The sequence below is a fragment of the Paramormyrops kingsleyae genome, chromosome 22 (assembly GCF_048594095.1).
Source record: "Paramormyrops kingsleyae isolate MSU_618 chromosome 22, PKINGS_0.4, whole genome shotgun sequence".
Classification (NCBI taxonomy): Eukaryota; Metazoa; Chordata; class Actinopteri; order Osteoglossiformes; family Mormyridae; genus Paramormyrops; species Paramormyrops kingsleyae.
In genome coordinates this window covers 20,685,336-20,711,959 of record NC_132818.1, presented here as the reverse complement: position 1 = coordinate 20,711,959, position 26,624 = coordinate 20,685,336, and the positions used below count along the sequence as shown (strand labels likewise).

The following is a 26,624-nucleotide window of genomic DNA, read 5'->3' as shown; positions in this document are numbered from 1 at the left end:
CACATTTCCTACTCATCTAAGCTGCAGGCAATGTCTGATACTGCCTTACGGTGCATTGCGGAAATAAGATAGCAGATACAGTGGAATAGCTGCACAAGGAAAAGGCGTATCTTCATACTGTATATAACTCTCACTGCAGTACCAAAGAACTTCACTGCAGAAAAAAAAGATGAAGAGAACAAAGAATCATCTGTTGCTACTTGTGTGTCTTGTGTTCAGTACTTTTCCTCATTTTGCTTCTGCCTTAAACTTGGATGCAGAAAATGTTGATGTTTATTCCGGTCCGGAGGGAAGCTATTTTGGATTTTCTGTGGACTTTTATAAAGACGAAAATAACTTGTGAGTACCTCCTTCAAACACTACATGCCTGCCTGACATCTCTAGGATTTCTGAAGCATCATGCCTCAATGTTTGAGTGATCCAGTGACACCCACGTAGCTGTTAACCTTCCCCCCCCCCAGGCCTGAATTCTGAACTGTACTGTTTCTGTAATCATTTTTAGAACTAAAATTTAAAACAATGATTATTTTTTGAATGCTGGAATTCAATAATATTCATTCTATTCTTTTCTTTATTTCAGTGTAAATCTGACACGTACTAGCAAATCCTGTCTTCAGGTGTAGCGTCATGGATGAAGGCTCCATGTCTTACCTTCTGAGCAGTGTAGATCCGCGTGGGCTCACAGGCCTGGCATCGGGTTCGGGGCAGGAAGCCTCCATGGTGGAATGTCTGAGAAGCTGTTCATTTTCTTCTTCTCCAGGGTCAGTCTAGTGGTGGGGGCCCCTAAAGCCAACACAAGCCAGCCTGGAGTGACAGAGGGTGGGGCAGTGTTCCACTGCCTTTGGTCTCAAGGGAATAGCACGTGTGACAGGATGGCCTTTGACGGTGAAGGTAAATGGTCACGCCAGTCATGCAACAACAGCAGTGCTATGCAGAGACTTTTGGAGGAGCAGGTGCTGAATGGGGGGGAGGGGGGGCTTGGTAAATTTTATGTAATTGTTGGTCATCCAAATGGGGATATTTAGGACCCCACCAGGCGCATCAACAACACACAAGTAAAATCACAGTTGTTCTGCACAGTGTTGCGAAAACATAAAACTAGAAATTATTTATTATCTTACTCATCAAATACTTAATCTTTGTTATGACTCTTGGAAAGGAGCATCAAATGCGTGTTGGAGTGTCTGCATAAATATGAAATTCTGAATAAAATCAGAAAATTGTTATTATTCCCTCGCGTACTCTTTCATGAGGCAATGTATAATTATGTTTTAATAGGCAGTGAAAATTATTCCTACTCCAGCTACCGCATAGAAGCGTCCAAGTCGCACCAGTGGTTTGGAGCCAGCGTGCGGGTTGCGCCCGGCTACGTTTTGGTAAGCGCCGCATCTTCTAGTCACCTAGGACAGAGGTCCCACACCTTTTGTTTGGTAGCCCCTGAAGAATCGAGCCGAAGGTATAACTTGCTTAAGGATTGCTACCGATAGTATATGTCGGGGGTGGGGGGGGGCGAAGAAAGAATGTTTAAGTTTCTTCTTTTTTTGGCGTCTTCGGAAAATCATTTCGCCCACCCTCCGAATTGTTTGCCCCGCAGTCTACGAGCCGGTAGGGTCAATCCGCACCCCGCTGGGGATCTCACTCCACTGGTCCGTGTATCACTACCAGGCTTGTGCCCCACTGTACCACTGGAACGTAAAGGAAAACAAGAACGAATCGGGGAGCACGCCAGTGGGGAACTGCCAGATGCTGGACGTGCAGTCGGGGAAGCTTACTGAATACGCCCCCTGCAAAGACCTGCTGATTGATCGGGTGTATGAGGAGAGGAACTTCTGTAAGTACGAAGACACTAATCTGGGCAATTTATCATCACCCTTCAGATAGGTGCACTTATTAATATTTTAGCTGACTTGACTAATTTTACAAATACATCAAACATATAGGATACTATAGTCAGATGTTTAGACCAGCGTTTCTCAACCTGTGGGTCGCGACCCAAGATCTGAGGGGGTCGTTATATATAACGAGTCTTGGGTCTGCAGCTGCTTAGCGCAGAACCAGTGACCAGTCAACCAATCCAAGAAGCCAAACCATAGATGCTTAATTTAAAATTCACTGGCGCGTCCAATCAGATTTGTGCAATAGGCTTTGATTGGCGTAATTTAAACCTATACAATAGTAGGCTATATAGGGTCGCGACTGAGCTGGCATGGTGAAAATTGGGTCGCGGTGCAAAAAAAGGTTGAGAACCACCAGTTTAGAGCCACTGTATGGAAGTTGGAAACTTTTTCTGGGTTGGGTTAAGATCTTCTTGTTAAACAAAAGTGAGCGAAATGGTTGTTTTCTTTCTGTCCCATTCCAAAGGACCACACGCCTGATGTATTGCTAACATGTGCATTTACTTTCTCAGATCACGACAGGCGATACTGCGAGGCTGGATTTAGTTCGGACATTACAAAGGTGCAGATCGTTTACTGTATTTTTCTAATGTAAATATCGTGGTAATATCGTTACCTTTTTACCTTTTAATTACTTAGCTATAAGTCTCAGACCATGTTCTTTTCTTAAAGGATGGAAAGGTTGTTCTTGGTGCACCAGGTGGTTACTACTTCGAAGGTAAATTAAGATTTAGAAATAAGCTTTCCTTTAAAAGTAAAGGGAAATGTCATGGGTATTGATTCAGTAAAATGTTCCCATATAGAAACGTCACTGCTGTATTTAATATTTTTGCAGTGAATCGGATTGTGCATTGATCTGTTTAAGTGTATCTGTTGTCTGACAGATAGAAAAGGTAGGGGTTAAACGAAAAGATAAAATAAACACAGATGGCTGGCGCCCCCTACAGTCACCAGTCAGGAATTATGTTCGCGACGTTAGTTCCTTGCACCCTCGTGTCTAGAAAGTTGCAAACTGCCGGAGGCAAACTATTTATCGTTGTTTTAAAAGTCTAACATCAGAGCATGAACTTCGGTTATGTTATGGTTGACAGTAGTCAGAGGACGTGTATATAAGACACGGAATGTATGGTCTTGTTCGTCACCCACAAACCGCGTGCGGTGCAGAAAATGACAGCGCAGTGCCTCCGTGTTGCAGGTCAGATTATCGCCGCGGATGTACCTCACGTTATTAAAAGCAGTCAGACTTCAAACCCAGTGCGATATGTGGAGAACACAGTCCTGTCGCCGGAGATGGGTAACTACGATGTCTATAAAGGTAAGGGTGCCCATACCCTATAAAGGAGCCCACGTCATCACATTATGCAGATTATGAAAGAATAAATTATTCAAATTTAATTTAAAAATGTACACGTGCAATGACAATGTCAAAAACATGCACGTGTATATTTATTGTTTTGCATATTTCAGTATACATCACGACTACCGTGAAACCAGAAAACGGTTGTGTTAGACATGGATATTTAAGTATATGTTTGTTTATTATTTATTTATTTATTTATTGCCTTTTAATTTAATTATTCACATGTTTTTTCCCTCCCATTTTCCCAGTTAGTAATATAAACTGAAGCCCTGTGGATTTTTCGTCATATGTACTTATATGATTCATGAACATTTAATTTATATGAGCAAAAACACATTTCTTTCTCCTTGGCTTTTAAAACCTGTGATCTGTTATGCAGCAGCGTCCGTGTCAAGTTAAAGTTGTATTTACCACATAGACAATGATGCACTGTATCTGTTTATACTGAAATGCTTCCCCGCCTACTTCCAGAGTTGTGCCTGAAATGACGTAGGCCTATGTGATACAAAGCAAAACAAAATAGTATAAAAATAAATAAGATTAAAATGCAGAGGCAGACTAACTTCTCTGGGGGCCCTAGGCTGACATGGGGTAGGGGGGCCCTAAGTGCGCCATTCCAGCTAGAGAGGGGGGTATCACTCCAGTGGATTAATTGGGCAAATTTACAATATATTAGGCCTATATTAATGTAGATTATAACATCTAAACAAAGATCACAGCTTATAATATCTAAACAAAGATCACAGATTATAATATCTAAACAAATATCATAGATTGTAATATCTAAACAAAGATCACAGATTATAATATCTAAACAAAGATCACAGATTATAATATCTAAACAAAGATCACAGATTATAATATCTAAACAAATATCATAGATTGTAATATCTAAACAAAGATCACAGATTATAATATCTAAACAAATATCATAGATTGTAATATCTAAACAAAATTGTTATTTAAACAGTTTGGAGTGGACATTTCATCTAAGTGTTTTGATCTATGTGTTTTGTTAATGAAGTCCTGATCAGCAGGGAGCCCCTAGAGTGAGGGGCCATGGATGTTCATCCTTCTGCCTCCCTTGAAACTCCGCCCCTCTTAAAAGAGCAATAAACAATAACAAAATAAAAATAGAAATGAACAAATAAATAACAACGTTTTAAAATAACAATAAACAACAACAAATAACATAATTGCAAAACAAACAATAAAAATAACCGCAAGGATACAGTATATTTATGATCTGTTAGCTGTGGGAGTCTGTTGGTCTCTCAGTTTTAGTCTTCAGGCTGCTGTAAATCAACACGGACAGGTCTTCCAGAGTATAGGGGGCTGCATTAGCAACTTATCAATAGCGTGTTTGAGTACAGCTGCTTTGTACGTCATCACTGATCGAAGGAGATGCATTACTGAATATCACTGTGTCTGTTTGTCAGGTTATTCGGTGGCTGTTGGCGAATTCACGGGAGATTCCATCCCTGGTATGTCGGCTAACTCTGACGGCTACTTTCTACTGTAAAGGTTTTGTTTTCCTGCTGAATGTTATATGCATCATAATGTCAGCCACATATTTGAAAATATGATTTATTGGCTCTGCAAGACTATGATATGGAGTGATATTTGCGTAATTTGTTTCAGACTATGTGGTCGGAGCTCCCAATGATCAGAACACAGTTGGTTCAGTAAGTTTCGCTGCCAGATCGTTACTCCTGTCAATGCTACGGGAGTAGGCTAAAATTAGCCTTATTCACTTTCATTAGAAAGGACAGAATCAGTTTACCGGGGCATGGATTGCATTTGGACAAGACAGAGAAAGTAGCTCTCTGAACTATGTGTTTATGTCATTCCACAGCCTCACTTCAGACATTTGCTGTTTTAGGTTAAAATCTACAATGGAAATACAAGGTATTCTTTACAGATGTCCCACACATTCTACGGCACCCAGGTGAGACCCTTCATGCGCGGCATAAACGGAAGCTTTCGCTGTGCCCAGCATCTCAGCATTTGATTAAAGTGATATGAGCTTCTGTATTATTGCTAGTGTTACTGATTTAAAGAGCTGAAAAGCCCCACACCCTGCAGGATGAAGAGTAGGTACCAAAGACAACAAACATTGTTTATTTAAATCTCCTCTTCAGGTTGCCTCATATTTTGGTCATGCTGTCGCAGTGACTGACATCAATAACGATGGGTAAGGCACCAGGGCGCTTATTAGTGACGAACAAAATGACGCGTCATGAACCATCTGCCGTATTTTTTGACCCCACTAGATGGTGCTCTTGGTTTGCTTTGAAGCATTCTTTGTGCCCTTTTTTAACAGAGAGCACCATGTAGTGGGGTCAGAAAATACAGCAAATTGTTATTATAAATAATAATTAATGCATCACAAATGCATTCTGGGTATCCTACGCTTAATCTATATGAATCTAACTCTGAATGAATCCTCTTTCCCTAAACAAAGTCATGCCTTTCCCTGTACCTGCAGACGTGACGACATCCTGGTTGGGGTGCCGCTCTTTATGCAATGGCAGTCATCCAAACAGCTGCTTGAAGTGGGGCAGGTGTTGGTGTACCTTCAGAAGGAGCGATCCACCTTCTCCAGCAAGCCTGATCAGAAGCTAATAGGCGCAGACGCGTACGGCCGCTTTGGAAGCGCCGTTGCACCGCTGGGAGACATTGACCAGGATGGCTTCAATGGTCAGGCAGCCTCCATAGTTTTCTGGCCATAAACTTCACGGCCATCAATGCCGATGGTGCCTTTTTGAAGTCTTAGAATGCTGAAATTCTAATGTTTTTCCTCAGATATTGCAGTAGGGGCGCCCTTCTCTCACGGCGAGGGCCGGGTGTTCATCTTCATGGGGCAGGCTGACGGCTTATTGTCCCAGCACCCCCAGGTTCTCCAAAGTCCATTCCAGAACCTGCCAACCCCGGCAGCATTTGGCTTCACCCTGAGGGGGGCAACTGACATCGATGCCAATGGCTACCCAGGTCAGATTAAGAAGTCGTTTCTAACAGTTCGCTCTTGCTCTCACTCTTTGTTGATCCCGGGAAGTGTTGAGTACATATGTGTGTGTCTCGGGTCGGGATGCTGGGGCTGTGACTGGAAGGTCGCCGGTTCAAACTCCAAACTCAGCAAAGCAATTTCACTGCTGGGCCTCTGAACGAGGCCCCCAGTCCCAAATTGCTCCATGACCGACCTCCTTTCTCCATTGTACAATGTACATTAAAATACCTTTTTGTTTGCGCAAGCCTATGGCGTGAAAAGCACTATATAAATAAATGTAGTATTTATTATTATTATTATTATTATTATTATTATTATTGATTTTGATAAATGTGACTATTGTAGATAGTTCTTAATTAGTGTACCCAGAAGTTGTCTTTTGTTCGGGCAACAATATAATTGAAATATAATTAAATGGTAAGTTTTTTGTTCTTAAAAAGAACATAGTTGCTTACCCAAAACCGGATTGTGAGTACAGATCCATATCTGTCTTCATGACAAGCCAACCACAATGTACTTTCCTGTGTGTCACCTAAGTCTGTCTCCAGCACAACAGTTTCTGACAGCATCGGTAAATTTCAGCAGTTCAAATGACAGGTAAAAGGCTGTCACTCGTCAAGTTCTCACCTTCATGGAGGGTCAGAGATGGGAGTCTGTAGAAGATGTCCCAAACTGGGGCAGAGGGCCCTCTCCCTGCGGTCATGTTTCCTAACGTGTGGCATTTCATTTTTAGGGCTGTCTTCGACTTTCCCCAGATAAATGACATTTCAGTTCACCTCTCTCTGACAGTGAGCGCTAAGTGACAGTTCCATCAGAGCCTCTACTTTCTTGCAGATCAAGCATTAAATTGCCCAGTGATACATCACTGCACTGCACTGCACACGAGAAAAACTGAGCACTTAATGGGTCGTATGCATGTAACTTAGTGAGAAATATCTCCTAGGCAGAATGAGAGAGGATGTGGACTCGTGAAAGTTACACGTAGGAGTATTTCACTCTCCGGATATTTTTATGAATCCTGTACTGGCTTCCAGTGCATTACCACGCATTTTTCGAAGGAGCGAATAATTGTAATAACTGTCAAAGCGTTTCTAAAGACAAAGGTATATTTTTATCTGCCTTTTTACAGATCTTGCAGTTGGAGCATGGGGAGCCAGCAAGATCGCTGTGTACAGGTAGGGTGTAGCTACTGAAGCGTGGATTATCTGGGGGGGGGCAGGGCATCCTGCATAAAACATTCACGTAAACATCAAAGTGAATAATCATAATGTAAATGCCAGGCCCTGTGTCCGCAGATCTGTTGTCAGCACCTGCACATTATCCCGTGCATTTATTGCAAATGATCTGGTAGAGAAATAAACAAAATTAAAAATTGTTGAAGATTCTCAGTCATCCAGGTGAAATTGTTTGGTGGCTGAGTCATGGCAACTGGATTATTCTTCGTTAAATAACGACGATTGGATGAGCTTCTAGATACAATGAGTGTTTTAATAATGGTGTTTAATTTTGTGTTTAATTTTTAACATATAGTGCTTTTAATTACTAAATGCATATCTTCTGAATTCAAGAAATACATGCCTGTATTATTGTTATTAGTATGAATGTTAGTAATACTGTTATTAGTATTTCAGTTGTAGTATTACAGAGATGTCAGTGAAATACCATCAGTGTGTGTGTGGTATGTTGTTGGTCTGCAAAGGGCACAAGCCGTGGTAAGAGCCAAAGCCCTTATCTCCCTGCACCCCGATTTCCTGAACCCTGACGTCAAGCTCTGCCAGCTTCCGGCGACTTCCAGGGACGTCTCCTGGTAGGACAGTTTTTCTAACCTCGTTAAATACGTGACTCGTGAACCATTGTTCCCAGTAATTACCGCGACGTGTTGACTGACAGGAACGCACTTATTTGGAGATAAGGAGGGTAAAATGATAGTAGGAATCTGATAATTATTTTCCATTTTTTCAACGTAGCTTCACAATCCAGATGTGTGTCAGCGTGTCTGGCCACAGAATTCCAGAACAAATAGGTAAATGTTTTGTATGCACTATAGACCAAAACTGTGGAAACATCTAGCATGTTTGGCATTGCATTTTAAAAATTACTACACAAATATTGGGGGGAAATGTTTATAAGAATGTTACAAATATCATACATTGGACGATTAAATAAGTAACTGGAGCAACAGTTGAATAAAGTTCCGCAATCTCTAAAAATTGGAAGCGTTTCCACAATTTTGGCCACTAATGTAACATGTCTCACTTAAGATTTAAATTAACATTTAATTTACGTAATTTAAGTAATCCTACCCTAGGACTAATAAATAGCCGCCTACCTGCTTACTGAATTCTCGTCTTTCACCATTCTCTTCAATCTCATTGTGACACCTCTGTGACACTTCCAGTTCTGAACGCTGAGCTTCAGCTAGATAAGATGAAGCAGAAGACTGCCAGAAGGACCCTCTTCCTGAAGTCCAGTCAGCCACAGGAGAACCTCTCCCTGAATATCCTAAAGCGGGTGGGCGTGGCCTGTATGAACCATACTGCCTACCTACGGGTAAGTTGCTCCAAGTGAAACACCAATCGTATGTTACTTGAATAGGGAAAAGGTCCAATGAATTTTCCTGCTTGTACTGGTTTTCAATAGTAACATTTTTATTAACCAATCACAAAGTCTTGCAGTTTTATCTGACGTTACCTGAACATTTTCTGTGCAGCATGAGTCGGAGTTCAAGGACAAGCTGAGTCCCATCTTCATCGCCCTGACCTACAGGCTGGCAAACTCCACCCAGGCTGTGCTGCAGGGCCACATGTCAGCAGTCGCACAGGTGACGTTGTGGGGAAATACGAAGGCAGGGAATAATGCTTCCGTGAGCATGTGTCTTAAACGTGGTCATGTGACTGTGCCTAGACGATCCTTCCTGATGTATGAACGGAAATGGTTTTGGATTATCTAGGGCTGTGGTTCTGGTTCCTGTTCCTACTCCGTGTGTGGAGTTTGCATCTCTCTCCATGTTGTGTGCATTTCTCCAGGTACTCTGGTTTTCTCCTGCAAAGCGTATGATTGTGTACATGCATGTGTGCCCTGTGATGGACTGGCCTCTCATACAGGGAGTCCCCTGCCTTGTGCCCTGTGACGGACTGGCCTCTCACACAGGGAGTCCCCTGCCTTGTGCCCTGTGTTTCCAGGCTCATTCTGACCCCATATTCAAAAAGATGTGTCACGTGTGTGAAATAGATCCTTTATTTTGCTATTTGCACAAGTGCAGGTACATTGGGATGCTTTTCTTCACCTGCCCCATCCTGCTCTCCATAGCTTGGGGGGGGGGTCACAGCCAACAGGCAGCACCCATGGAGCTTGTTCAAGGGCCCACGGACATGTGACCGTTTTGCCAAGGCTGGGGCTTGAACTAGCAACCTTCCGATTACAGGCACTGCTTGTTCTATGCAGGGTTAAGAGGGTCCACAGCCAATCCTGGAAACAATGGACACAAGGCAGGGAATAACTCAGGACAGTGTACCAAACGACTGCAGTGGATGGTGTAATATTATAATTAAAATATGTACGGGTCCTGGAAGGAAGGTGTGGATGCACATTGGTTATTGGCTTTTTTATCTTGTGTTACAGACCCGCATTATATTGGACTGCGGCGAGGACAATGTGTGTGTCCCTGATCTGAGGCTGGCAGCCAAGGCGTAAGTATCTTCTCACCAGTAATGCTCACTGCAGACGCTGTGTCATTTGTCTCTACACGAGTATCCAGGAAACACGATAACGTGTCAGCAGTGGGCAGCGCATCTTGTATACGTCAGAAAAGCCACATCCCTTTGTGTAGGGTCTATGTGTGAATGACTTTCCGCTTTCGCAGTAAGTTCCTGATCGCCTTGACCAAAAATGGCCGAGAGAGACACGCCCAGACATCGTTTGGCCTCGGCCCTGGTTTTCATCCGGAATATATGTTTATGCATCTCCGCTGATGATTTTGTGATTCGCCCCGAAAGGGAAAATGACCGTCTGCTAATTGGAGACGAGAATCCGGCGCTGCTGCTCATTGATGCAGAGAACCGGGGGGAGGGAGCCTACGAGACAGAGCTGCAGATCCACCCGCCCCCTCACACGCACTACCAGGGGGGGCTGAGCAGCAGAGAGGTGACGCCTGCATCCACGTGATCTTCTCGCCCTGCCTATGTTACCTACACCCAGATGTTCTGTCAAAATTCATGCATCACACAATGAAATGACTACAAGATTAATTGGTCAACTAACTGATTAATTGCTACGGTAATTGATTGCTTGATGGATTTTAGCATTTTGTATTATTTCAAATTTGCATCAGCTAAGTTCAAAAGTATTACACAGAAATATAGTCTGTTTCAAATACTGTATGAAATGCAACCTGTAATCACGTTAAAATCTATTCATGCATACAGACTCTTAAAATGTGGTTTCAATTGGAATGCTCTTTTGTAAGATAAAGGTGAAAGAAAAGCATAGAATTGCAACCCCATTCCCTTGAAAGCTCCCAAGTAAATAGAGTGTGACGTCACCAGTTTGAGATTTATGACAAGCAAGCTTTGTTTATACCAAAGGAACTGACCCCACGTGGGAAATAAGGGTGTTTGGCGGATCAGGGCTTTAGTTTTGCTGTCATGAGGGATAAAGATGTGTTCGAACATGCATACGCCTGTGAATGGTTCAGATTAGCATCAGAAGACTAGCTAAGCTGTGTTTTTGGAGTGATACGACTATCAATCTCCACCAGGGTTTCAGTCGGCTAATGTGCTCTCAGAAGAAGGACAATGGGACGGTTGTTGTGATCTGCGATCTGGGAAACCCAATGAGGCAAGGGCAAAAGGTGAAGGCCGGACTCGATGTGCCCTTATTAACTTTGGAGTTACATATATTCATATTCATGCCAGTGCTGACTGCGGAAAGCCAATTTCCAGAGGTGGATAGTTCCGATCCGGAAAGTAAAAATCCAGACCAAGATTTTGTTTCAACCAACCAGTTGAGTATAAAGAATCACAGTCACAGAGAACTCAAAGGGTTGGTTGAAACAAAATCTTGGTCAGGATTTTTCCTTTCCGGATCTGAACTGTCCACCTCTGCCAATTTCCAACCAGAAATATACTTAATGAGTGATACTTTGTGTCATCTTCATTTCTCTTGCGTGCGGTAATGTTCCTTTTTCTATCTGACCTTTAATTTGCTACAGGTGCAGGCAGGTCTCTATTTCAGCGTGGGTAACCTGGGGGACGTGGACAGCCATGTGTCATTCCAGATACAAATAAAAAGGCAAGACAAGTGCCTTCTTTTTTTTTACTGACTTTCTGAGTGTGAGTGTGATGCCAGACTTGTCTCATTCCGATTTTAATCCCCAGCAAGAACAGCCTCAACCCAGACAGCAACCTTGTCGATCTGCCCCTCACCGTCAGCGCCGTGGCCACTCTGGAAATGAGAGGGTGGGTCTTAGCATGTCAAACTTTCAGAAATATCCTCCACATTCCAATTTAAAGTAGGATAAAATATTAGTGCAAGTGTAGAGCTTGGTGCCCTTAGCTCGATCGACTGAAGTTCACCAAAAAATGCAATAATCGGAGCAGGGGTAAAGTAAAAAAATTCTACAATTGGCTCAGGGGTGCGGTAGTGTGGGAGAAAGTTAGGGCGATTCCAGGGGCCCCTAAGTGACTGTGGCCCTAAAAAAATATTACCGTAATTGAATTGGTCTGGGTTAGGGACCCAGTATGATATGCTTCTGTGGGGCCCCTGAGTGACTGTGGCCCTAAAAAATTTTTGTATCGTAATTGAATTGGTCTGGGTTAGGAACCCAGTATGATATGCTTCTGTGGGGCCCCTGAGTGACTGTGGCCCTAAAAATTTTTTGTATCGTAATTGAATTGGTCTGGGTTAGGAACCCAGTATGATATGCTTCTGTGGGGCCCCTGAGTGACTGTGGCCCTAAAAAATTTGTAGCGTAATTGAATTGGTCTGGGTTAGGGACCCAGTATGATATCCTTCTGTAGGGCCCCTGAGTGACTGTGGCCCTAAAAAATTTGTAGCGTAATTGAATTGGTCTGGGTTAGGGACCCAGTATGATATCCTTCTGTGGGGCCCCTGCTTTGGCTAATCAGAAGGAGCCAGAGGAAAAAGGAACCAGACCAGTCTGAAGCACTGCTTCCCCGTTTCGGCAGGGGTTCCTCCCCTGCGGAGTGTGTTCTGCCCATCGCTAACTGGAAGCCAGCGCCACAGCCCCAGACTCTAGAAGGTGTCGGTCCTCTTGTGGAACACGTATACGAAGTAAGTCAAAGTCCAGTCACTTTGTTGATATTTCACACATGTGACACAAAATTGTATTTCTGAGGAGTATCGGACAGCTAGATCAAATGGATTAAAAAATGCACAATAGTGACTCATCAATGCCAGTAAACAGTATATGTATCTAGACAGTATATATAGATTGTGTGTGTGTGTGTGTGTGTGTGTGTGCATGTGCAAAATAACCATATAGTGCAAGTTCAAAGCACAATGGTTTTCCATCCTTAAAATAGCAACTTACTCCAGAGTGTTGGCTATAAAATCTTTCCTGAAAAAGGACTTATGTTAGGAAGTGTGGTTGTGTCTCTCTGGTTGATCTTCCAGCTTCGCAACTTGGGTCCAGCCACAGTCAATGCCAGGGTGCGGGTGGATTTCCCCACCCGTCTGCAGGGGAAATTCCTGCTGTATGTGTTCGCCAATGCCTCAGAGGAATCCCTAACCTGCCACACTAACGCCGCTGATATCGATCCCTACAATGTAAGGATCTCACGCCCATTTAGAGAGTCTTTCTAGTCTTTTATAGAATATTTAACATTTAAATTAATGACGAAACGATCAAATTTCGTAGATGTTTTGTCCAATCACTTGAATTTAGGTTTCTAGAATTAGCCTCGGCACCCAAGAAGACAGATTAGTTCTGCTTTTTATCTTTCCTTTGCTTTAGCTGGTTAAGGATAACGCATTCAATATAACCACTGCCCGAATTCATCGGATCGACAAGCGCGCGGCAGAGGAGGCTGAGCCCCTGCGCGAGGAGACAGTGCACGTGGTAGGAGAATACCCCGCACCCACGGAAATCGCACAAGCCAGTAGCAATTCCAATAACTGCCACCAGAGGGGGATATCTTCCCAAAAATTAAAATGAACTTAGCGCTGCCTTACTAATATTTCAAGCGTTAGGTTACATTATATTAATTATATTATATTATATTAATTAATTGTATATTAATTCTAATTGTTCATTTTACCGACGTATTATATTGCATATTATTAATTTACTACCTATTTTATTCATGAATGGCATTTCAATGAAAGCTGGCTTTGATTAATGCATTTGCTTCACTGATGTGAGTGAATGAATTTTGCTGGCAGAACTGCTCGGGCAATGATGTCTGCTTGAGCTTCGTCTGTGAGGCCAAGGGCTTGGAGATGGGTGGCAGTGCTGTGGTGAAGGTCATGTCCAGACTGTGGGTGCAGACGTTTCTGGAGGTAAGAGCAAATCCGTAGATAAAACAGGAATAGATTCTCAATAACAAAGGGAGGTTCTATGCATTTGGTTAATTTTACATCCAAACGGCAAGTCAGTAAGGATAATATATACCTTTCAAAAATGCTGGAGCTGATGATTTTCAGCGCAACCTTAGTTGATTGCGTTTTCCTTCCTTGTTCTATAAACATCTTCTTATTTTGACATATGCCCCATCTCTCCCACTTTCAAGAGACCCTATGAAGTCTTCGTGCTTCACTCTAAAGCCTATTATGAGCTGGAGAGCATGCCCTCCAAGATCCAATCAGAGGTGCACCTCAGTGGCCAATCAGAGGTGAGACAATGCAGCTTTCCAGTGGCAAACCACTGGGCTTCTTTAGAGAGATATGTGCCGAGATGGAAAGTACACATCCAGACCAAGATTTCGATTCAACGGACCAGTTTAATATAGAGTGTCGCATTCAGAGAGTTCTCAGCTGGTTGGTTGAAACAAAATCTTGGTCTGGATTTTTAACTTTCTGAAACTGAACTATCCACCTCAAGGTTTGAGGGAACATAAGCAGAAGACATAGGGCTCCAAACCCCACAGCACTGCTGTCTTGCCCTTGAGCACAGGGCACATCGATTTAAGTGTGAGAGACTCACAATTATCCCTCTACACAGGTTGGACAATGAAACAGAAACACTGACCAGTGCAGTGTTTGCGGTTTCACGCCTATATATGGGCGGCCTGGTGGCCAATCCTCACTGATCACACGTTCCATCAGTAAGAGCAGAGTGTGAAGATTGAATTCACAGAGCAAAAGCACAGCTGTACATAAATTTCTGCAATCCACACAACATAATGGGAGACATATCAGAGTTCAAAAGAGGATAAATTGTTGGCGTGAGTCTCACTGGCGCATCTGTGACCAGGACAGCAAGTCTTTGTGGTGCATTGAGAGCCTCAGTATCCAGGGTAATGTCTGCATAGCACCATGAAGGACGGACCAGATTCAGCAGGAGTAACTGTGGATGCACGAGGAAGCTGTCTGACAGGGATGTTCAGGCACTAACTTAGATTGTACCCAAAAATCATAAACCCATAACCCATTATTGTTTTGGAGGAGCGAGTCAGGAAACGTTTTCCTCCACCAGCATCACATAGTGACCTGGCCACTGTTCTACAAGAGGAACAATCCCTCAGGCCACTGTGCAGAACCTGTATCTGTCATTCCCAAGACACACTTGTGGTATAAAACCAGGTGTTTCAGTTTTATTGTCCAAACCCTGTATGTGGAAGTAGTCAGATCAATGGCATACTGACATAAGTGCTGGTGCTCATGTAGACCCACACGAAGGTGGTGTGGAGGACCCCTGATGGGGAGAAGAAGGTGCCAGTGTGGTGGATTGTGGTGGCCATCATCGCTGGTCTCCTTCTCCTCGCTCTGCTGAACTTCATCCTCTGGAAGGTACTCCAGTCTATTGTATGTCTCATGCAGCAGGTCTGCACTTTATTCCTATTTAGTATCTTTTTATCATTAAATTCAGCTTCATTGGGCTGTAATTCAAAAAGTGTTATTTAAATGTATGAGCCTTTACAACAGACATTGCATCTCCAATATACCAGACTGCACTGATCGATAGCTCAAATAACACATATTATTTTATTATGTTACTGTTTGCCTGCTTTCCTGTCTATTTTGGCTGTTTTTTTTTTTAATTTCATATGTGTGCAGGTCAGTCACAGTTATAGTATGCTGTATAGTAGCCGGTGATGTGTAAATAAGGGAGAAAAGTGAACAGACAAACCTGAGATATCATTATATCCCGGTATGTATATACAGGTGTATTCAAACCTGCCCGTTCCCCTTATTTTCATGAAATGCTTGCCTTTCAGATCGGCTTCTTCAAGCGCATCAGGCCTCCAAGCGATAACGACGACGTGAATGAACTCGACGCCGAGCAGAGAGAATATTTAGTTGAACAACAGAGAACTTCAACTGACATCTGAGCCGCCTCAGGTGTAGACAGTGAACGTGGTATTTTAGGATGTGTCAGCCAATGAGTGTGTGTTGTTTAATTGTGATGTCATCATTGGTACCCCAGATTCTCCTAATATTGTTGCAGGTTGTTAGCCTGCAATTCTGCAATTTTCCTCAAGGTGTCCCCATAGGCATGCTGGCTTCGGCAATGATTTTACAATAAGCACAGATATTGTAGTTTGTGCAAAACAATTATAGTCTCCTCCATTAATTAACCCATAAGACCAACTCATGTTAATAGACAAGGGTGTGTGTGTGTGTGTGTATACAGGTTTTATATATATATATATATATATATATATATATATATATATATATAAAAAAAGCATAAATAAAAATTGTTTCAAGCAGAGGCACTCCTACTTCCATCAGGTACTGTTTGCCCTACAAGGCAGACACAATGAACATGTCAGGACCCATTCCCACAACAACAGCAGACTAATAGGCGTGGTACATTTAATTAATTTTTATTTGGAACCTGTTTAAAAGATCAAAGCGCAGGACATTTAGAGAAAGAAATGGCCATAGCTGAAGTTTAAAGGGAAAGAAAACAGTGAATGGCAGGACAATCAAATTTATTGTTCAGCTGAAGCGGTGATGAATGCATATCTTTCTCCTGAGAAAATGTGGAAAATGTTGGAAGTGTAATCAGATCTAATATTACGTGAAGCACAGTACAAAGTGTTTCCTTGAAGTTTCTAATTTAGATTAAGCTGGTCAAAACATCAAATAGCATGCAAGGATGCAAAACGTTCTGGACATATTTGTTTTGCAAGAATGGATTAGATGTTGTGTCTGTACTCTGTTAGTTGTTCTTCCTTCCACAGCCTAGTTTTTATTTATGTCTTGCAGAACATTCATTGTTTATTTAGGTGATATTTTGCTTGCAGTAGTTTAATATATAGAAAACTACGATCTTTTTTTATGAACATATATGATTTCAAAGTTCTCCTCATACAAGACACATATACATTAAATTTGTATGGGTTTAGATGATCAATTGAGTATTGGTGGTAAGAGTAACAATTACATCTATATTACTGAACAGAATATTAATGATAATAGATTCCTTATTTAACGAGTTTAGCTAATTAAAATCTCCAGCCCCGACTTTGGCGATGAAGGACAGAAAAAATAAAAAGCAGGAAAGAAAAAACTGGAAAGAACACCAGGTCTCAATTGTGGTGTGTTACGTTACATCCAGAAATGTATCGCTTTATTGCTAAAATGAACAAATGAAACTTGAAACATGTTAGATATTGTTTATTGTCTGTATTCAGGGAACTCAATCAGTGGTAACATTGAACATTTACTTAGCTAAATATTTATTGAGCCATTTCAAAACAAACAACTCACTTTCAAAAAAATACAACTCCTTAAATTAAATTAATAAAACACATAGATTTCTTGTTTTTCACTTCCCTTGATGTGTCACATTAATGGTCCATTCTAGTTTACAGTTTTCAAAACTTTATGTGAATTATTAGATACAATGTGTCATCATATACACTGAATTCTAGGCCATTTTGAAATCATCATTTGTGCACTGAAGGGATATCCTACTAACTATGGCACTGACGTTACCTAAATAGCCATTGTGGTACTTATTGTAAAGGAGGCAATGTGACAATTGAACATGTTCATTTCCTTTCCAGTTTTTCTCCAGTTTACTTCAGATTCATTGTAATGTAGACTAGATACCCACGTTGTTACTTTGAATAAAGTGAAATGATGTTAAATGTGTAGCAATTAATATAATATAATGAAAAGTTTTATATACAATGCAGTTGCCAAATGTATATTGGCTATACCGTAAGATACGGGGCTATATAAATGCACATGGCATGGTTGTGTTCAGTCCATCCGTCTATCCATTTTCTAAACACTTATTGCAGGTCAGGGTTGCAGGTGGGACCTAACGTGTGTCTTGTATATGGATGAAAAAGCGAGTACATGTACATCCGTGTGTATACCGTGAAATGCCTTTATTCTACCAATGCTGCGATCAAGTAAATTTAATCCCACTGCGTATTAAAAGTGAAGGATTTCGTCATCGTTAACATTTTAACTGGTGAAGGGCCGGCTTTGCGACTCACCGGGTATCCAGGAGGGGGCGTACGCGGACGCAGTTCCCCCACTATCCCCTCCCACGTAGGACAATGGGAGTGCGAGCGCGATTGCAGGGGAGTGGGCATGCGAGACAGCGATCTGCGAGCTTTCAGTACCGAGCCCAGAAACAACATGGACGTATGGCCGCTTGCTCGACGATGCTGATGTCGCCGTGAGAATGTCAGCTCTGCCCATGTCGCGTTTTCTTTTACTTTTCCTCCTCCTGAACAACCTCTGGAAAAAAACACTCGCTAAATCCATCCCGGATCTGGGAGCGATTGGTAAGTCTGGCGTTGAGATCGAGCATTAAAAATGATTTTAAAAGACATTGAGATGAATTTTGCGGATGAGGAAATTGATGCTTTTAGAGAAGAAATGCCTTACTTTTTCCCTGCAATGTGCATTAATATTGGCAAGTGGATGGCGTGGTTTCTCGATTATGTAATCGCCGTATTTTATATTGCATTAGATAGTGTCCGTAAGATTGATAACCGTGTACTTAAAAATTTAAATTACACTCTGGAAACAAAGATTTTAATTTGAACTTCTGGGCTGTGGCGTGTTAAATGTTAATATTCGTATGACTGATGTTTAAATGCAAACATCAGAACATAAACAAAATACGTTACAAAGTCAATCAAAAGGGGCGCTTATTGTTATGTCCTTTTAGAGATAATGAGCAAATTTTCTACGCTCGAAATTAATAAAATTTTGCGATTCACTGTGATAATCCTGAACCTTTTATAATGTAATATCCCTGTGCCGACAGATGCATCAATGCACCCAAATATTCCATTATCAGCTTGCTGTTTAAATGTTGGTTGTTTTACCTTGCGTTTTATTTAGCATGAAGATGTTTGTGTGATATGAAAGCGTACCATATTATCTTGGCTTGCCCGGTGGTCTTATTGATTTCACACCTCGTTTTGTTAATTGGAGGGACAAAGAACGGCATTTATTCCATCTTACCTAATTAGACTTTTTTTATATTTGCATATTCCTTAATGTAGTAGATTATTAGAGTAGCTGGTGTATCTCGGGGCTATCGAACCAAACGAGGGCTTAAAGACATTAAGATTAAGTAATTCAGAGTAAGTAAAATATAAATGCGATCTGATTTCACGGTTTGGAGATTTATGGGGTCACAATGTGGCGCCCTAGGCGAGCATCACCCCCCCCCCCCCATCCATCCAAAACTGAGTGGCATAGCTTCGGGTTGAGCACTGGGGGGTTGAAGTCTCCACCCATTTAAGGGGGTCCAGGGGGTTGTTTTGGCTGTTGTGGGGCTTCCTCTGGGTTGGTACTCCGGTTTCTCACTGGACCCCCCCCCCCCCCCCCCCCCCCCCATAATTCACACCCGTGCCTATAGAATTAACCGGGCCTGTCTTATAGTTGCGGTTTAGATCAAAGTTTCTTTCCTTTTGGTGTCCGAGAGTAAATACCAAATCTGACTGAGTTGCTGGTGGTGATGGTGTCCAATTAATTTCCATTATAAGGTCCATCCATTGATCCAACCATCTTCAAACTGCCTTTCCTTGTCATGCTCACAGCTGGAGCATGTATATGGAAGTTCATGCTCTTGGCTGCTCTGGTGTCCTCATTGCATAGAATAATGTTGACTCTGCCATGGCTCCTTGTGTGTGGTATTCCTCTGGGTACTCCAGTTTCTGGATCCTCTGGGTACTCCAGTTTCTGGATCCTCTGGGTACTCCAGTTTCCCTGACTTGTGCCCATAGGCTCTGGATCCCCCCCCCCCCCCTCCCCGGATAGGACAAGCAGTTACCAAAAATAAATGGCTGTTGTTGCTTTTTAAGGGCTTTATAGTAAAACTATGTGATAAAATATTAATCCTATTATAATCATAAAATCACCCTAACTTTATAAGGACTCAAAGGCTTCCTGGCTGGATTCCCATAAAGTTTGAGAGGGCTTTGTGTTTATAGGCTTGATCGTGGGTTTAGGTTTAGGTTTAGGTTTAGCCTACCATGCAGACCTACCATCTACTGGACTAGCGTGATCCCAGCGCTGCCTTCCTCCAGCTGTTTATGTTGTGTTTCAGCCTTCAGCCTCCCAGGTAGACCGTTCATCTTGCCTTCCCTGAGAACTGCTGCAAATCCAACACGCCCCATTCCAAAGGATCAGTGTCAAGCTTAGGCGGCCTACAATTACCACGGTCACGTAACCATATAGCCCTGTTGTGCGTAGGCTGACTGATACTGCTGGTTTGCATCTCTTATTAAAGTTAAACAATCTTTATTTAACAGTGTATACTACAACAAACAAAATGGCTGAACAATAAAATTAAAGGAATCCCCTTTTGCATGCTTGGTGTCCAGATGGCTATTAGCTCAGTCCAACTCCTCATGCAAAGAGCTTCAGTTTGACAAGTTTCAGGCTGAATGTAAGTTTACCTGCAGTTACTTTAACAATGTGTTTTTTATTCCCCTGTATCCTTTGCTGATGGGGGAAGCACTGATTGGATTAGAAGAAGGTTCACAGATAAAATGGCATCTAATCAGAATTCGGCTCTCAGTTTCTTGCAAGGGACTCTTGGCGTAAAGGACCAAGCCTCCTAAACAAAAAGTGAGAAACTAAGCTCAGGCCCAGTCACACAGCTGCCAGCTGAAAGGCTTGCTGTGTGTGCAGGAAAATGCTCGCTAACCCCTAGCATCTACAGAAGCGTACCTGCATGTGTTTAGAAATCAACAGATTTAAACAATGAAGCTTCAATCTCTGCATTGTGGTGCACTCAGCACAATTACCTTATAATGAAGAGGACGTGTCTTTAATATAAATGCAGGCAGAACTTCTGTCTTTCACAAACAGCAGGCAGAGAGCTTATTTTTACCATATAGGGGGAATTTAATTGGTTTTGGTGTTTTTTTTTGTTTTTTTTTTAGGATCAGAGCAGACTGGCTTGTTGGATTGTTGTGAACTTGTTGTATTGTTGTAGGGCCTTTTTATATCTAGATTGAGTCGTCTGTCGTTCTGCACGGTGAACAAGTGACTGATCTAACCAAGCTGTCACCATCTGGAACAGAGAATTCTGGGAAATACTGAGAGAGAGAGAAGACTTCTGTGGAAGTTAGAAGCAAGAGGATGATGAGTCATGTTTGCTTTGAAGTTTTCGCCGTACAGAAACTTTGAAAGAACATGTGAAATCAAGTTCTGCCACCTATATTAAAGTGCCTAATATGATATTTTTTAGGGGGGGGGGGCAGTTGCAGTTTTTGGTCATTACTTATTAAGGTTCAATGTATTCTTAGGCTAAATGTAGTTTGCTTTTCTACTGGATATAGGAGAGATAACAATGGATATTTTTGCAACCTTGGCTGAAAGGATTCCACTTCCCCGCGACTTCCTTCAGGAAAGGAAATGTGTGCGTATTAATTGTGTGGCTTGCGAGTGTCACATTTCAGTGTGTTGTTTTCAAACCCGTCTTACTCACTCTTTAACCTTTTAAAAGAAGAGAACTATCAGAGAACTACCTTGAGCTGGGAGGGAGCAAAAATGTGAATGGCTAAGGGTTCCGGGGGGGCAGTGGGAAACATTGCTTTAAACAAACAAACAAACCGATCATTTCTTTGATCTGAGCGTCGTGTGACTGTAACACAAGCTATCTTTTATAATTAGCACCTTTCACCATGTATAAATAGGGGAAACGGGTGGCATAGTTTACCTTATAAGATTCACGAGTTGACTTTTTGATGGACTGCTACCGGACCTTGTGTTCGGAAAGGTTCAGAATCCCTGCCCTAGTTCAGACTGCCTTATGCCCCTCTAGAAATATTTTTATCGGATTACAGATCACTGTATTTTCCAAGGAAATAGGGGCCAGGTCTTCATGCAGGAGTAATAAAACGGAATCGAAAGAATGCAGAGTCCTGTGATTTTTTCCGATAACAACATATACCCAACTCCAGTCATGCACAGCTCTGCGGAGATCTAGGTCTCTGTCTACATTTCGAACAGATATCTGTGTTAGTGTGGAATTACCATTCGGTGACAGTGCAATTTGGAACAGTCCTCGTCCTATAGTAATTAAATTCCGAGACGTTAACCGAAAATTCACTATTCTGTAATTAATCCCCAAGCACTTGCCTCGCGTTAATTATAATTTGCTGCTATCATTTTCTATATATGATGTCACTTTAAACATTTGGGAGGTGAATCACTTGTCAAGATGTTGAACTCTGGACACCAGAAGAGGATTATCTTCTTAAAAGACCAGTGGGATTTATTATCGCTGATGTTAATCAAAATGAGAAATTACTCAAAGGTTGACAGCTATTTAGGTATGTAACCACTTAACTCATTCCTGGCTTATTTTTGACAAGAAGTAGAATCCGGTTGGTCAGTTGTCACTGGTCGCTTGCAGGATAGGAGAGCCCTACATCCAAGAGGCAGAAGATTGACTTCCTAATGTACCAGAAGAAACCCTCCTCTTTGGGGTGATTTATCTCCTTGTTCTTATGGGACAGTGGGCTTCCACCTCCAAGATCAATTGGAGGGGAACATCAACTTTTCGATGGTACGAGGCTAAAGAAACCGATTTGGCAAGTGCCGTCAGACAAACTGGGACCAGTGACACTGATTCCAGCTGGCAGAACCTGTCACTTCCATTTGTCTTTCTCCTTTCGACACGACACATGTATCCCACAAAGCATTATGGGATACGTTTGGTAATCAGTGTCCCATCGCGGGCACTTTGCTCTTCCCTAACCTCAGTGTTTCAGAAAATCTGTGTCACCGAGTCAAATTACAGCAGTAGGTGGCCAATGAACCTCAGGTAAAATTCTGTGCAGCCCACAGGAAGGCTTTGTGCATCTCAGGACAGCTGCAGAGGACTGTCTTTAAGATAATCAGATAATTAAATTTAATCATATAAATAAGTGTAACTGTCTGGATTTCATGCAATATTAATGTTTCGAATAAAGTGAAGGAGTTTGTATCATTCTATAAACAGTATTTTTTTACACACTAGTCTATCTTTTGTTACTGAATTTGGGGTAGGGACTGAACTTAAGAAAATTAAAATTGAGAGAATCTCTTTTCTTGATTGTCCAGAACTCCTCGTGCTGGACCGACAGCGGGGAGAGTCTGGAATTTGATGGCTAACGGATTCTCCGCCTCGCGCTCTGCTGTGCTTGGCCGCAGGTGTTTTGGCGGGGGCTTGCCTGGCAGACGGGCCATGCCCCCCCCCCCCCCCCCCGTCTGGTCAGCAGGGATTCTCATAGACAGCTTCAGCCACCCGTGTGGTCTGACACGTAGGAACATGTATCTTCATGTAGAAACGCTGTCCTCAAATATCCCCCCCCACTGGCGGACAGGATGAGAATGCTGTCGTGTTGACAGGGGGCCTCATCTTAATGACAGTGTCGAAATCCAGTGCCAGCCTTTGATTTTTCTAGGCATTAAAGCAAAAGACATTAAGTGAAGAACGTTGCATCTGTGGCACTTCTCCGCTTCCTCAGCATGTCCACCAGACACAGCTGGGCTTCCTGAGCAGGGGTTATCTAGCACTTCCTGGCCTTTATAGTTATAGCAAACACAGAAGTCAGGGACGGTGTGTGGCTCAGCAGGCTGGGGAAGCTGTGCCCAGTAGGTCATCGGTTCAAATCCCAGGCTCAGCAGAATGACAGGGACCGTCTGACTCCTGCTTCCGCATTTTACATAAAGAAAATGTAAATAGGTAGGATACAGCGTGGAAATATATAAAAAGGGAATCATGGGGCTTTGAGTGAGCGCTGCTGAATTCACGTTAATTCCACCTTCGGTGGTTGATTCTGCGTTTCCATTATCCTGTAGGAAGCATCCTGTTCTGCTACACCGAGCAATTTCTGTGACCCGTCCGTACCCCCCCTCAAAGCCCCACCCCATATGATTCAAAAGGATTCGTTCTTGCCGTCTCTCCCCTGTCTCTCACTTTCTCCCCGTTTTTACTCCTCCAGTGTCTAACTGCGGAGATGGTCTTTGGTTTGCAGACGCTGTTTGCTGCTCTTCCAGCTGTCCCCTAAGCCTCGGGGTAGAGCTTAGCAAAGTCACGTCCGGATGACTTGAATCTGACATTGCAGTTGACGAGTTTTATAAAAGCATGGAGTATAGTTTAACATGAGCCTGACCCTTCTGTTGCCTCATCTGTACCAATCATGAAACAGCAGTCAATGCCATCTGTTAACTGTTTTCATGTTTGCTCATTTAATGAGTATTTCTACCCATTTGTTTTGAGGAATTCCCCCAAAAATCTAGCACGTTGAATCATCGTACAAATAAAAAACAAACGCTTCCAACATCAAAACCCTGATTGCCACAGATGATTTTCTTTCTTCTCTTGTGCAAGGCGTTTTAACTTGAATCAGGACCTTATTGAATGCCATGCAATAAACATATTTTGTCAGCGTATTTTAATGTTTTATTCTGCATTTAATACCTTCATTTGCCAGCAGGGAAATTAATAAAGATGATTTTTCACTTACCAAAAATCTTTCAGATGTACCGAACACAGATTTAATAAAAGAAAACACGGCAATAAAACAAAGACCTAAAAAGAGTGAGCACTTATTAACTTCTGGTATGCTTTTTCCAGAATCTGGGAGGTGTGATGAGGTAAACTTGCGCAATGAATGTGTTATTAATAATCCGTTTTAAGTGGTGCGGGACGCTGGAATGGGTGAGTCTTCACGCAAGTGGATTGGAATTTTAAGTTACATAGAGTTCATCCCCCCATCCATGGAAACGATACAAATAATCTAATTAGAATAATGAACGCGTTTCTGGAAGGACCGTGTGAATAATTTGATTAATTTAAGCGGACTGTTCCTCTCACCTTTACCCTGTTTCCTCACGGCCAGCTCTGGCTTTATAAGAGACGTGTGGCTTGTAATAGCAGGAGTAAGTCTTGTTGCATCACTTGTTGCACTTACTGAAAGTCATCTTTAAATCATTTTATTTAATTTTGATGCTGTGTACAAAGAACATACAGTCTGTGCATATATATAAGGGCATGAAACATCCATAGCCGACAAGGCTTGAGGGTGAGGTAGGCGATGGGATATTCCTCTACGGACGGGGATGCACGTAACACTCGCCGGAGCGATAAGCGCGGCGATTTCTTGCTGTAACAGCGCAAATGCGTACTTAATGTATTTAGATTTGTCCTGCTAGGACAAGAAGTTACCGTGCATTTGAATATTCATACCGCGAATGAAGTACGAATTAGCCGTATGATGGTTAAAATGCACGATCATTTCTTGTCATATTACCGCAAATGCACATAAAATAAGTTCGGACCTGCGCTTTTACGACAAGAAATTGCCGCACAATGCGTAATTGCGTACCAGTTATGTGCAATCCCATCTATAAATAAGACTAACAAATAGATGCTAACAGATAAATAATGGGTTTGTCGCAGTAATGTGCGAGTGTCAGTACTGTGAAATCAATGATTCATGACTTATCAAAAAAAAAAAAAAATGGAGCGGATACAATCTTAAGAAAGCTATATCCTGACTTATGAACCAGGTCATCACCGTGGAAACCAGAGAACATGTGCTCAGTGCTGGCCAATCCCAAGGCTTGTTTTCCAGGCATTTTGGCAGGACTTTCAGTATCAATAGTACTCAGTGGCTGATGTCCCAAATAGACTTTATAGGGCAGGAAAGTGCTAATCTGTTAAGTTTTTTTTTTTTTTGCATTTCACTGTTGAATAAGCAGAACCAAGCATACATATGAAGGAAAAGGAAATCCATGTTTGGTAACTTGACGTGATAATCAGGAGATATGTTTTTAATGATTTATCCATCCATCCATCCATTTTCCAATCAATTATCCATTAAATAGTTGCCAACAGTGTCAACTTCAAGATGTAACCGGAAACTTTGTGTTTATAGAAATGCAGTGTATATTTTGAGTCTAAAGTTATGTCCCCCCCACCCCCCACCCCCCCCCTTTTCTATTCACAGAGGTGCTGATCAAAGTTCAGGTTTTTGACAACAGTGACCTTTCACCTCTGGCGGGTGCTGCTGTCGAGATTTACGGGAACCAGTCCACGCTGGCATCTAGCAAGGCTGGCAGCGATGGTGTCGTCATGGCTACCTTCGTATACCGTCCGGGAACGCGGGTGATCGTCACCGCAGCTAAACAGGGCTACGTCACCAACTCGGCCCCCTGGCATGCTAACCGTGTCCCCTGTAAGTCACTTTCTCACTTTATCTCAGTAATGCTTCATTTTTTGGTCTCTCTCTCCTCTCTCTCTCTCTCTCTCTCCTCTCTCTCTCTCTCTCTCTCTCCCCAATCACAAAATCCATAAATAATTACCATTAAACACCAGTTTTGTAGGTTTGATTTTCATTAAGCTCCAGGTTTAGGGTTTGTGTGGCAGCCAACGCTTCTGCGGGTAGGAAACAGCTGTGATTTGTCTCATCTGTTGCCAGCACCTTTTTAACTATGAACGTGCTTTCAGCTTCTACGCCCAGTGATGTTTTTGGCCGACAGTCACCACCTTCTCGCGTATTTACCAAGCCAGCAGATCTACTTACTGCTGCGTTTACACTTTCAAAAGGCCCAAGTGCCTACGTTCATTATCTCCTGAGCACGAACGTCCTTCTGGAATTTCTGCTCTACTTCGAAGCATATTATTCAATAACCCAAACCAGGATTACTGCCCAAGTCTTCATTACGCACCACAGAGTGACTCAGCCCACCTGATGAGTGT

The 26,624-nt window shown here is 42.4% G+C and overlaps 2 protein-coding genes across 13 annotated transcripts in view; both read left to right on the top strand.

Annotated features, from left to right (window-relative positions):
- Nucleotides 1-17,541, top strand: itga2b (integrin, alpha 2b). 5 transcript variants are annotated; one of them, XM_023835471.2, is made up of 30 exons: nt 16-339; nt 761-891; nt 1,279-1,376; nt 1,666-1,831; nt 2,408-2,457; nt 2,568-2,613; nt 3,091-3,210; nt 4,695-4,739; nt 4,897-4,940; nt 5,138-5,203; nt 5,397-5,449; nt 5,744-5,955; nt 6,061-6,246; nt 7,392-7,437; nt 7,962-8,069; nt 8,230-8,285; nt 8,661-8,812; nt 8,973-9,083; nt 9,884-9,951; nt 10,258-10,405; nt 11,019-11,111; nt 11,472-11,551; nt 11,638-11,718; nt 12,388-12,553; nt 12,896-13,048; nt 13,236-13,340; nt 13,664-13,780; nt 14,011-14,112; nt 15,107-15,229; nt 15,658-17,541. In XM_023835471.2, the coding sequence occupies exons 1-30, from the start codon at nt 170-172 to the stop codon at nt 15,769-15,771; spliced, it is 3,210 nt and encodes a 1,069-aa protein (XP_023691239.1). In that variant the 5' UTR covers nt 16-169; the 3' UTR covers nt 15,772-17,541. The 5 variants fall into 5 exon arrangements, with proteins under 5 accessions (XP_072560666.1, XP_072560667.1, XP_023691239.1 ...); XM_023835472.2 differs by having other exon boundaries at nt 19-339; nt 12,448-12,553; XM_023835474.2 differs by lacking the exons at nt 16-339; nt 761-891; nt 1,279-1,376; nt 1,666-1,831 and adding an exon at nt 2,192-2,321.
- Nucleotides 17,542-17,905: 364 nt separating this feature from the next.
- Nucleotides 17,906-26,624, top strand: part of fam171a2a (family with sequence similarity 171 member A2a) — a 32,754-nt gene continuing 24,035 nt past the window's right edge. For all 8 annotated transcript variants that reach the window (XR_011984656.1, XR_011984655.1, XR_002841004.2 and 5 more), the window contains exons 1-2: nt 17,906-18,192; nt 25,873-26,100. Coding sequence is in view for 2 of the 8 variants with exons in the window: in XM_023835476.2 (XP_023691244.2) it covers nt 18,090-18,192; nt 25,873-26,100 (331 nt within the window). In the remaining 6 variants the exon portion in view is untranslated. The remainder of the gene's footprint in view (nt 18,193-25,872; nt 26,101-26,624) is intronic.

Excerpts from the sequence above, each read along its gene's own strand:
- itga2b (XM_023835471.2), top strand. The coding sequence starts at position 170 with ATGAAGAGAACAAAGAATCATCTGTTGCTACTTGTGTGTCTTGTGTTC. Across the intron at positions 892-1,278 it reads GATGGCCTTTGACGGTGAAG|GCAGTGAAAATTATTCCTAC; the intron begins GTAAATGGTCAC and ends ATGTTTTAATAG. Across the intron at positions 3,211-4,694 it reads TAACTACGATGTCTATAAAG|GTTATTCGGTGGCTGTTGGC; the intron begins GTAAGGGTGCCC and ends TCTGTTTGTCAG.